At 41.5% G+C, this 12,436-nt stretch overlaps 1 protein-coding gene across 1 annotated transcript in view; it reads left to right on the top strand.

Moving 5' to 3' along the window:
* Window positions 1–12,436, top strand: part of NLRP13 (NLR family pyrin domain containing 13) — a 34,808-nt gene that overhangs the window by 10,816 nt on the left and 11,556 nt on the right. The window contains exons 4-8 of the mRNA XM_045531834.1: window positions 3,789–5,367; window positions 7,702–7,866; window positions 9,491–9,652; window positions 10,145–10,309; window positions 10,944–11,114. Coding sequence (XP_045387790.1) covers window positions 3,789–5,367; window positions 7,702–7,866; window positions 9,491–9,652; window positions 10,145–10,309; window positions 10,944–11,114 — 2,242 coding nt within the window. The remainder of the gene's footprint in view (window positions 1–3,788; window positions 5,368–7,701; window positions 7,867–9,490; window positions 9,653–10,144; window positions 10,310–10,943; window positions 11,115–12,436) is intronic.

Below are 12,436 nucleotides of genomic sequence, written 5' to 3'. Positions count from 1 at the left end.
AATCCATCTTGAGTTAATTTTTGTATGTGATGAGAGATAATGATCCTGTTTCATTCTTCTGCATGTGGTTATCTAATTTTCCCAGCACCATTTATTGGATAGGGTTTTCTTTCCCCAGTGTATGTTGTTGTCTGTTTTGTGGAAGATCAGCTGGTTTGAAGGTAGAGGGTTTTATTTCTGGGTTCTCTATTCTGTTTCATGGGTCTATGTCTCTATTTTTGTACCAATACCATGCCTTGCAGTATTATTTGAAGTCTGGTAATGTGATGCCTCCAGATTTGTTCTTCTTGCTTAAGATTTCTTTGGCTATTCAGGATATTTTTTTGGTTCTAAATGAAGCATAGAATTATTTTTTCTTGATCTGTGAAATATGACTTTGGTATTTTGCTGGAGATTGCATTGAATATCTAAATCACTTTGGGCAGGACAGATATTTTAATGATGTTGATTCAATCAATCCATGAACGTGAGATATTTTCCCATTTGTTTTTGTCATCTATGATTTCTTTCATCAGTGTTTTGTAGCTCTCCTCGTAGAGATCTTGCATCTCCTTTGTTAAATATATTCCTAGGTGGGGTTTTTTTTGAGGTGAGTAGTTTTTGTAAATTGGATTGTCTTCTTGATTTGGCTCTCAGCTAGATAGTTACTGGTGTACAGAAATGCTACTGATTTATGTATGTTGATTTTTGTATCCTGAAACTTTACTGAATTTCTTTATCAAATCTAAAAGTTTTTTGATGGAGTCTTTAGAGTTTTCTAGATGTAAAATCATACCATCAGCAAACACAACAATTTGACTTCCTCTTGTCCAATTTAGAGGCCTTTTCTTTCTTTTCTAGCACTATATTGAATAGAAGTGGTGACACTGGGCATCCTTGTTTTGTTGCAGGTCTTAGCAGGGAATGTTTTCAACTTTTTCCCATTCAGTATGATGTTGGCTGTTGGTTTGTCATACATGCCTTTTATTATTTTGAGATATGTTCTTTCATGCCTAGTTTGAGGATTTCTATCATGAAGAAATGGTGAATTTTATCAAATGCCTTTTCTTTGTCTATTGAGATGATCATATGGTTTTTATTTTAATTCCTTATATGATGAATCTCATTTATTGATCTTTGTTGAACCATCCTTCCATCCCTGGTATAAAACCCAATTGATTATGGTTTATTATCTTTTTGATGTGCTGTTGGATTCAATTTGCTAGTATTTTATTGACAATTTTTGTGTCTAGTTCATCATGGATATTGGCCTGTAGTTTTTTGCTGTTTTTGTATCCTTGTCTTGTTTTGATATTAGGGTGATACTGGCCTCAGAATGAGCTGTGCAGAATTCCCTCCTCTTTGATTTTTTTGAAACAGTTTCAGGAAGATTGGTATTAGTTTTTTGTATGTTTAGTAGAATTCTAGCCTTTTTATTTCTTGCAAAATGTCAGCTTATCCTCCCTTCACCACCCACTCTGTTTTTCTTTTGGGTGCTTGTTCTCTTCTTGTTGACTTGTAAGAACACATTGCATGTAGAAAATGATTTCTTGTTCTGTCACATAGATGGAAAAGATTCTTCCTCATGCAGTTTTTCTTTTTTGAATTTATGTATTGTGCCTTTGTGTTTAGTTTTAAAACTTCTGGATGGCAAGACCTATTCCCAAATTAGTTGGATCAAAGGATCAGTAAGGTTGCCTCTGATAGAATCACTGAGTTTTACATATGATGGAGTTTTAGGTGTCACCAAACTCTGGCTGCAAAGGAGAGAAGTAGGGGTAAGCAGGGGCAAGCTGGCTGGACATGCTTTGACAGCAGGTTCTATGTCAGTTAATCCTTTGGTCCATAATACTGTTTGTTAAAGCTCCAGGGATCAAATCTTTGGATTTGCTCAATCCACAACAATAGTTCTTTTCTGGAGGTGGGGAAAAGCCCTGGAAGGTTGAATATTTGAGAAACTTTGGAGGCCTTTGGTAATCCGAACAGAATGTTGGCTGGGAAGAAATTCTAGGACTCTGCAGAAGATGACATTTTCCTTTTGTTGAGTAAATGAAAAGACAAGTGATTTTCTGTTATTTCCTGGTTATTTGGAACCGGTAGACAAGGGAACTGAGGTTCAAAGAAGTTACACTATGACAGCCATAAATGTTAGTTCTAAATCTTGAAGAACACTTGAAGGCAGGTATTTCATCTCTACTCTCATGTTTTCTCTACTGTGTTGGGGGTGCGGAAACACAAAACACGTGCACATGATTTTCCCTAGTAAATGGAATCATTATCCACCCCAATATTCAAGCTGAGAATCTAGCATGCATGTGCAACTCTATTTTCCTTAGTACTCCCCATCCCCTTGTTATAAATCAGTAGTGTTCCTGGTTCTACCCTCAATATATACCCTAAATCTTTTAAAACATCTTGTTTTATTTTTAATTGACAAATAATGGCTTATGTTTTAGGGACACAATGTGAAGTTCTGATACATGTATACATTGTGAAATGAAAGAAGGCTAATCAACATATCCGTCACCTCACATACTTATCATTCTTTGTAGTGAGCATATTTAAAATCTACTTTCAGCAATTTTGAAATCTTTAGTACATTATTAACCTTGCTGTGTGACATATCACAGAAATTATTCCTCTTGTCTAACTGAAACCTTATACCCTTTGATCAATCTCCCCCTTCCCTATTTCTCCTCACACTCCCCCAACCCCAAGCCCCTGGCAGCCACCATTCTATTTTTTACTTGTATTAATTTTTAAGATTTCCACATATAAGTGAGATCATTCACTATTTGTCTTTCTGTGCCTGGCTTATTTCACTTAGCATGATGAAATTTGTATGTCAAAGAGATATCAGCACCCCCATATTCATTGCAGCATTATTCATAATAGTCAAGGTATGTAATTGACGTAAGTGTTCATCAATGGATAAATGAAAAAAATGTGGTATATATGCATGATGCAATACTACTCAGCTATAAAAACAGGAAATTATATCATTTGTGACAACATGAATGAATGTGGAAGATTTTGTGTTAAGCGAAATAACCCAGGCACAGAAAGACAAATATTGCATGGTCTCACTAATATATGGCATCTAAAAAAATTGAACTCATAGAGAATAGAATGGTGGTTACCATTTATTTTACATAATATTTGTACATACTTATATGATACATTGTTCCAATACATTCTAGTCTACCAGCTATCAGCTTTTGCTTAGATGATACTAGTACCTTCCTACCTGGCCTCCCTGCCTCCTTCCTCGTGCTAATGTACCGTAATCCATCCTCCAGAGAATAGTGAACTTTTAAAAATATAAATTATGGCTTCTCATTCCTTGGCCTTCAAAACAAAGATATTCATGACCCAGCCTCTCCCCACAGTTGAGTACCCCCCCCATCAGGCACATTGGTCACAATTCTCTAGAATATTCTCATTCTTGTCTCAGGATACTGGCACTCACTGTCCACCCTGCCTGACTTTTTATGATTATGATGTCCACTTTCAGTGCAGAAGCCTCTATTGATCTCTCCCTGGCCCCCTTCTAAAGGCATTCTTGATCTCTCTTCTGCCATTCTATATCTTTCATTTGTATATATCACCAAATTATTTAACTGTCTCTATCTTTTGTTACTTTCCACTACTGCATCCCCACAAAGAAACAAGACCTTGGAAGACAGAGATTGTTTGTCTTGTTCAAGACTTTAGGTAGGAACTTTGTAATTGAATCATTCCTAAGCCTGAAATTCATTCTGACCATTGGTGTGTGTCTTTTTTTCTTTTTTGCCTCACTCCTACTTTAGAATATAGAAGAGAATTCCGAGAGAGGTTGAAGAATAACATATTGGCAACATGGGACAATATCTCTTGGCCTGAAGACCACATGTATGTCTGCAGTACATCCGAGAATGAACGTGAAGAGATGCAGAGACTACTGGATCCTAACAGGACTGGAGCCCAGGCCCAGACGATAGTCTTGGAGGGCAGGCCAGGAGTTGGGAAAACCACCAAGGCAATGAAGGCCATGCTGTATTGGGCAGATGGCATCCTCTTTCAGCGTAGGTTCTCCTATGTTTTCTATCTCAGCTGCCTTAAAATGAAATACGTGGAGGAGATTACCTTTGCTGACCTGCTTTCTTGGGACCAGCCCAACTCTCAGACCCCTATTGAAGAGTTCATGTCTCAATCTGAGAAGCTCCTGTTTGTTGTTGATGGCTTTGAGGAAATGACCATACCTGAGCCAAGCCCTTATCCCTTGGGGGACAGCCTGCCATGCACAGACTGGTACCAGAAGCTCCCGGTGATCCAAATCCTACTCAGCTTGTTGAAGAAAGAGTTGGTTCCCCTGGCTACCTTACTGATCACGACCAGGATGCCTCATACAAAAGCTCTTGAGAAGTTGTTAGTGAATCCATGCTTTGTACACATCACAGGGTTCACAGAGGAAGACCAAGAGGAGTATTTTGTCAGTCACTTTGGTGACCAAAGAAAAGTTAAGACAATCTTGGAACAGATAAGACAGAACGAAATTCTCTTTAATTTCTGCAGTGCCCCCATGGTGTGTTGGACTGTATGTTCCAGCCTGAAGCAGATAAAGGAGAGAGATTATGATCTCCAGCCAATCACTGAGACCACCACCAGTCTGTATGCCTATTTTTTCTCCAACTTGTTCTCAACAGCAGAGGTGGATTTGGAAGATCAGAGCTGGCCAGAACAGTGGAACATCCTCTGCACCATGGCCGTGGAGGGGATGTGGTCTATGAACTTCAACTTTAGAGAAGAGGACAACCAGCTCATGGAAGTGCCCTTAATTGAGTCTCTCCTCCATTTAAATATTCTTCAGCTTGTCAGTGACTATGAGGATTGCATTACCTTCACCCATTCAAGTTTCCAGGAGTTTTTTGCAGCCATGTTCTATGTGCTAGAGGAATCTCAAGAATTCCTTCATTGGTCCAAAAAGCATGAAGAGATGAAGATAATATTGAGGTCTGTTTTGGTCAACAAAGAGCCCTACTGGACTCCAGTGGTTCTTTTCTTGTTTGGTCTTTTAAAAAAAGACCTAGTAAGAAAACTAGAGGATACTTTGCACTGTAAAATGTCTTCCAGGGTAATGGAGGAGTTATTAGAGTGGAAAGAAGAATTAGATAAGTCTGACACTGCCTCTGTCCAATTTGACATTCTACAATATTTTCGCTGTCTACATGAGACCCAGGAGGAAGATTTTATAAAGAAGATGTTGGGTCACATCTTCGAAGCTGACCTTGATATTTTTGGGAACATAGAACTCCGAGCTTCTTCATTTTGCCTAAAGCACTGTAAAAGTTTAAGTAAGCTGAGGCTTTCTGTCAGAATCATCCCTGAAAGGGCAACAGGATTTCTGGAGTGAGTAATGCAAAACCACTTCTTTCTCAACTTTCTCCTGTTTTCTCAGAATCTGCCTAAATCTCTCATGATGAACTGGGGATCTGTTGTCATACATCAGTGGTTATGTCTGACCAAACATGCTGGGTTGGCTCCAACTTGTAAGAATATTTTCTTTTAGGTATCACATTGGGTTCCCTAGCTAATTGAATTGGTCTGCTTAGAGGTAGATCTTACATCTTATGCATTAACTATGGAAGGTTCATGTACCAGGCATTGTGCTAAGACATCTACTTGCATCTAACTTGTACCTGCAACTGAGTGGAGGGGTTACTATTGTTGTCACCCATAGATGAGGAAGCTGAAGAATAAAAAACACAACTTGTCTGTGGCAACATAGCTACTGAGCAGCACAACTTGATTCAAAGTCCAGCTTTCTGTCAGCCCTCCAGATCTTAAATTCAGGTGGTTCCCAGGTTACGAATGAGATACGTTCCTGAAAATGTTTTTAGGTAGGATTATATGTAACCCGGATCCCAGATGAATAGTACATTTATGGTGGTAATAATAATAATACTATAATATAATAGCTCATGTATGGTAATAATAATAGCATTTAATACAGTAATAATACCCCTGTATTGTAATAATAAGTTACAGAAACTATTTCTTTTAATTCAAACAAACAGAACATAAAAACAGACTCATATAAAAAGTTTAGATAAGAGATAGGATGGACATGCTTGTAGCTCTGACTCAGGTGGGACAAAGGCAATTTATATAACCTAAACAATTGTACCCCCATAATGTTCTGAAATAAAAAATATATATATTAAAAAAGAGATAAACTTCAAAAAAGAATATTAAAGATTAACACTCACCTAATGCTGCATCTTGCTTACTGGAAGGGGCATTTTGGGGGCAAGAAGGTAGCTGACATTAATTGGAAGATGATGATGGAGAATGGTACTGGAGAGAATGGAGCATATGCTGGAGAATCAGGGTTTGATTCTGTTGCTGGAGGAGGGAGCTTACTGCCGAAGTCAGTTTCTTGAAAAAGGTATCTAGGGTTGTTTGCAACCTCTGGTGGGCAAGGGTCTTGAAGCAAGTATTGAGGATTGACCTGGATATAGAAGCCATGTCATTGATTCACAGTCTTCTCAATCAAGAGCAGCTGCTTCTGGAAGCAAGTAGTGAAGTTGCTCTTGTCTAATGTCATATTATTTAGCACAATAACAGGCATGTATGCCTCGTCCCAGAATGGCTGAGGACAGAGACATCAAACCACATTAGTTTCAGTTCTCAATCCCTAGTCTGGGGATATTCTGATCCCCAGAAATCTTTATTAAAAAATGCACATGCACATGCACACATGCACTCACACCCAAGGTTAGAAACGACTTCTCCAAAAAACACTACAACTCTGTGCTCAGAGGGAATAACTTTATATCCTTTAGGTGCTTAGGGAACGTGTTCTTTGTTTTACTTCCCTCATCTCTTCTGAAACAAAAAGATTATGACTTTAATGCTCAGTTACTCTTGTTATTAACATTGAAAGCCTATTAGGGACATTCTAAATCATTAGAATTCTAATAATTCTAAATCCTAAATACTTGTATGAATCTTAATTCATTACAAGATCCTACAGGAGTACATTTTATTATCCATCTTTTAGGGATAGAAAGAGGGAACACAGATCCTTTTATTCAAAACCCTGTTGTTGTTTTTGTTTGTTTGTGTTTTCATTTTTCAATCACAAGTGTCCAAAAACAGTGCCTGGTTATTTCAAATGGCAATGGATTCTAGCTCTAAAGTTCCTTTTCTCTGCCTTGTTAGCCCATTTAAGTGGCTAATTATCAACAGATACATGCAAAATATTGGGAAAGCATAACAAGAATGATAGGGCAAATATTTTATCATTTTCTGCATGTTATTTCCCCTCAAATTCTCTGTCTTATGTGTGAAGGTTTTTTTGTATCAACTTATAAGAGGGAATAAATGGTTCCCTTAACCTTTTGGGGAAAAAAAATAAAGAAAATGGGAACACAAAGTAAGTAATACTACTAGGGGAAAAAGCTCCGAGTTTGTCTTTGGTCTGAACTTTAAGTGTTTGAGGATTACGCCTGCGGTCTTCCTCCTGCATGCATGTGTCTGCTGTCTCCCGAAGAGCACTGTTGAGAATTGGAAGAAAACATCTGGTATCTCGAGAACTATGCCTTTTGGATTACACATCCTCGTGTCTAGAACGCTAATCAGTCCCCACATTTTTTTGTTGGGATCTCTTTCTTCCTCCTGTAGATCATATTCTGGTGTTGGTTGAGACTCAATTTACTCTCATCTCTCTCCCTCATAAAGCCAACGCTACTCCAGGATGCGGCAGTGGGGCGATATTTGCACCGTGTTTACCACCCACAGGAATTTGCGTGAGCTGGATCTGAGTAACAGCGAGCTGAGTGACTCCTCCATGGGGATGCTCTGCTGTGTGCTGAGGAATCCACAGTGTCAACTTGAAAAGCTGACGTGAGTGTGGGACCTTCACGGCTCTAGAGGGACACCACAGCAGAATAACACAACTTCTTCTTTGGATTAGCACAGTTTACTACTTGCCAGAAAGCAAGCTTAGGCACTCAAGAGAATAAAATAAATCTAGTGCTTGTATTTATGAAGCTGCTACTTAGGCAAAGTAGGCTGGGATCCTAAAAAAAAAATGTGACAATCTATCATGAGAGATCTTGTACTAGAGGTACCTGTAATTTTTCCTTAAGACTTCTGAGAGAGGCTGCTGTTTTGAGTTAGATTTGAAGGAGTAGAAAACTTCTAGGACATGATAGGGACAAAGCACTTGAGAAGAGCTAAGGGCATGTGTGATCCATGAGAAGTCTTTTATGTCTTCAGGGAAAGTTGGCAGCTTTTGGTAGAACATTCGCTTGTTCAGTGAGTCCTTGCTGAGTGTCTCCTATGTGCTGAGTACAGTTCTCAGTTGCAAGGTTACGGCAGTGAACCACACAGATGAATCCTGCCACCAGGGGGAAATGAATGAAATAATCAGAGTAGTGATGCAATGTGGGCATTCGCCCAAGGAGGAAGAAAGTCAGCTTAGGGGCTCAGAAAGGGTGTGTGAGGAAGAGGATGGTTTGCATTTTTGAGGTAGGGGAGACAGAAGGGCCTGGCTGAATGATGTTTGAGTGAAGACCTCCTTTGTTCAACATGAGGAAGGGGAAGGGACTGAGCCATGTGGGCACCTGGGGAAGAGAGAAAACAAGGTTGAAGGCCCCAGGAGGAGAATGTACTTGGTATCTTCAGATAATGTCAGAAGGCCAGCATGGGAACAGTGGGATGAACAGAAGAAGCATCTTCACTAGAGCCAAAGCCTAGCTTTGGGCTGAACTCAGTGGTCCTCTTTCAGCATGAGAGAAATAGCAATTATAAGGTCTCCAAGCTGGCTGGAAGGTAGGGAAGATTTAACAAATGGAGCTGTCCCTTGTATAAGAAGCCAGGAAAGAAATAATGAGGACAGAGATGGTATTTGGTTGGGTGAACTGGAGTCTAGGCCAACTAATTCCATCTTATTCTTCCTCCACCAGTCTGTCTTACCCTCCAGGTCTATAAACTAGATGCATGTGTTGATTCAACCAGTTAAGGGCAGGAGATTCAGCAAGAATGACTTTCTTCAAACCTCAGAGCATTGAGTGAGCTAGATCAAACCCATGGAAGGCAGACTTAGGCAGCCTTCTTAAGTGTTTTTTTTTTTTAATTTAAATTCTCATCCTATCACTTAGTTCTCATTATAAGGAGAAATAAGTTCAAGAAAAAATGAGAGCTGTTATGGCCAGATTGTCTAGGTTGTTATAGGAGGGCTATTTCCCTAGAAGGGTAATGGCAGATTTCTGGGAGAAGGGAAGAGGGGAGGTGGATTCCTGACTTCATACATCCATCTGAGCTTTGTGACTCTTTTGAGAGTATGTTTTAGTTTTCCTTCTCAACGTTCAGAACCACGACTCAAAAATCTTTATTTTGGGTTCTTGTGCATCCGATACAACCTCGGAGCAGTGTGTGTTGTGGGAAGTGGGGGGAGGAAGCAGATGGGATGCTGGAAACCAATCTTCTCCCCGGATCCAGCTTTTATATTACTTCTCGTCCTCAGGTGCAGATCAATAACTCCTGTGTCGGTTCTAGCAAAGCTTGATCAGGTCCTATACTGGAACAAGAAGCTGTCCTATCTGAACTTGAGTTCTAACAAGCTGGAGGAAGTTAGCTGGATTCTCCGAGCCCTGAGACACCCAGCCTGCAACCTCAAGTATCTGTGGTGAGTCTTTGGTTTTCCAGATCTGTCAAGTGGCCCCCAAATCACCCACAGTCTCAGCAATCCACTGGGAGGACTCATGGGCCTCAGCATTATAGCATAAGGATACAAATTAGCAAAGGAATAAAGTTCATAGGTGTAGAGGAGCAGTTCTCAAATTTTAACCTACATCAGCATCACCTAGGGGCTGTTCTAAAACAGTCCAGGAACCCACCCCCCAGAGAGCCAGCCTGTTCAGGCTAGGACCTGATAATTAGCATTTCCAACAGGCTCCCACATGTTTCTGCCCCTCCTGGGCTGTGGGGACCACACTTTGAGTGGTGTCGAGCTGGAGGCCATCCCACCTCTGAGGGGGTGAGGAAGAAGGAGAATCCATCCCACCTCTGAGGGGGTGAGGAAGAGGGAGAATCCGCTTCTGTTCTTGGAGCAAGGGGGCTTCCAAACAAAGTTCACTCTTCCTAAGGGTGATTGTTGATCCTGGGGCCTCCTTGATAGGTTGGAATCGTGTGGCCTTGTCTCTGTGGTGTGTTGGGATCTCTTCAGGAAACTCAGAGCGAAGTCCAGTCTGAAGTTCCTCAGCCTGGGAGACAATGATTTCTCTGACATGAAAGGCCTGAGTCAGCCCTCTAGGATACGGAATTTTCCCCTGAAGGACCTGTCGTAAGTCTCTCTGCCTTCTCAAAATATCTTCTTTGCAAGTCTGCATGGCACGGCATGGGTGGCAGTTGGGGGTATGCTTTGGGGGGCTTTGGGGATCCCCCTACTGTATTTACTTATCACATTGACACACTTCTTTTCTTCTTTCTTCCCACCTTTCTTAAGTCTCAATCTCAGCCAGCTTTGTCCTCATTTTGATTGTGGACATCTCACTGGGCAGCTTTCTTTAATAAAACCCCCTATACAACTTTTATCATCCCCCAAACCAGTGGTTTTCAACTGGGGATGATTTTGTCTTCCAGGGAACATGTGGCTCTGTCTGGACACATATTTAGTAGTCACAGTTCGGAGGCGGATACCACTGACATCTCATGGATTGATATCCTATAGCGCACTATCCTGTAGTCCCCACCCCAAAACAAGAAAAGGTCTGGCCCAAACGTCAATAGGGCTGAGGTCAAGAAACCCTACCTTGACCTACCTTTTACTCATTCTTTAAGCTTTTGTTCTTCATTCAGTTTAATCTTTCCATGATGTATGGGTCCCAAATGTGTTCCAAGGGGATGAGGGTTTGAGAAATAAAGAGGAAGGAAACTGGGCATAGCTGAGGCTCACCTTGCACCTGAACCTTCTACAGCCTGGAGAGATGCAACCTGTCAGTGGCCACCTGTCCCCACCTGGCCTCGTTTCTCATCAACGTCCAGAAAATGACTCGACTGTGTCTGGGATTTAATCAGCTTCAAGACAATGGCGTAGAGGTGTTGTGTGGTGCCCTGACACACTCTAGGTGTACCTTAGAGAGATTGGAGTAAGTTCCCTGGCTCTGTTTCTAGCAGTGACTCTCTGTGGGGAGGTGGGGTGGGTAGAGGGAGGGAGCATCCATGAGAATGTGGTTCCTTCATCCGGGATCCATTTAGACCATTAAAAAGTAACACTCATTGAGTAATTACTATGTGCTAAAAATTGTTCTAAAACAGATGAAGTAGCATCCCAGATTTGTTGAATCAATCCCTGGGGGTTATGCCAAAGAACTTAATTTTAATAAGGACCCCAGAAAATTACAATTGTATTAGTCAACCCATATCTGAGCTACTATCAACAGACACAGAACCAGGTACCAGGTTGGGCTTGGAGGATAAGACATACTTCCTGCCCAAATGTAGGATATATTTATAGCTTTATGAATGAGATACAAAAACAAAACAACAATAGTTATGCCAAAAAACAAAGTGGAATGAACAGAGTGATGGGTTAGGTTTCCCAGTAGTCTTCTCTCACCAACCCAGCTGAAGAGGTGACACTTAAGTAGCGACTGGAAGGAAGTGAAGGAGGGAGCCATATGCAGAGAAGGAATGGCCGAGTTAAAGATGCTGAGGTTGGAATGAGCTTGGGTGTTGGAGGAACAAGGAGAAAGCTACTGCAGTTGGAGAAAAGTGAAGGCGATAATGGTAGGAGATGAAAGTGCTTGCTGTGTGCCAGGCTGTGCAGGAATCCGTGTGCTGTTTGGGGTGAGATGGGAAGTCGGCCAGGGATTTGAAGCTAGACGTTGACTTAATCTGAATGTCACCCAAAACTGCTGTTGAAGGATGGACTGTAACAGGGGCAAAGGTGTGACTAGAAGCAAGTGGTATGGCTGTCCCTATAGACCACTCAAGGGGGTGATGTGGCTGTCCCTATAGACCACTCAAGGGGGTGATGTGGCTTTCCCTATAGACCGGGCAACAGGGGTGATGTGGCTGTCCCTATAGACCAGGTGAAGGATATGATGTGGCTGTCCCTATAGACCAGGCAACAGGGGTGATGTGGCTGTCCCTATAGACCAGGTGAGGGATGTGATGTGGCTGTCCCTATAGACCAGGCAACAGGGGTGATGTGGCTGTCCCTATAGACCAGGTGAGGGATGTGATGTGGCTGTCCCTATAGACCAGGCAACAGGGGTGATGTGGCTGTCCCTATAGACCAGGTGAGGGATGTGATGTGGCTGTCCCTATAGACCAGGTGAGGGATGTGATGTGGCTGTCCCTATAGACCAGGTGAGGGATGTGATGTGGCTGTCCCTATAGACCAGGAGAGGGGGTGATGTGGTTGTCCCTACAGACCAGGTGAGGGGGTGATGTGGCTGTCCCTATA

Source organism: Lemur catta, chromosome 19 (genome assembly GCF_020740605.2).
Source record: "Lemur catta isolate mLemCat1 chromosome 19, mLemCat1.pri, whole genome shotgun sequence".
Lineage (NCBI taxonomy): Eukaryota > Metazoa > Chordata > Mammalia > Primates > Lemuridae > Lemur > Lemur catta.
The sequence above is the reverse complement of the archived record's forward strand: the minus strand, read 5'-3'. Positions and strand labels throughout refer to the sequence as shown.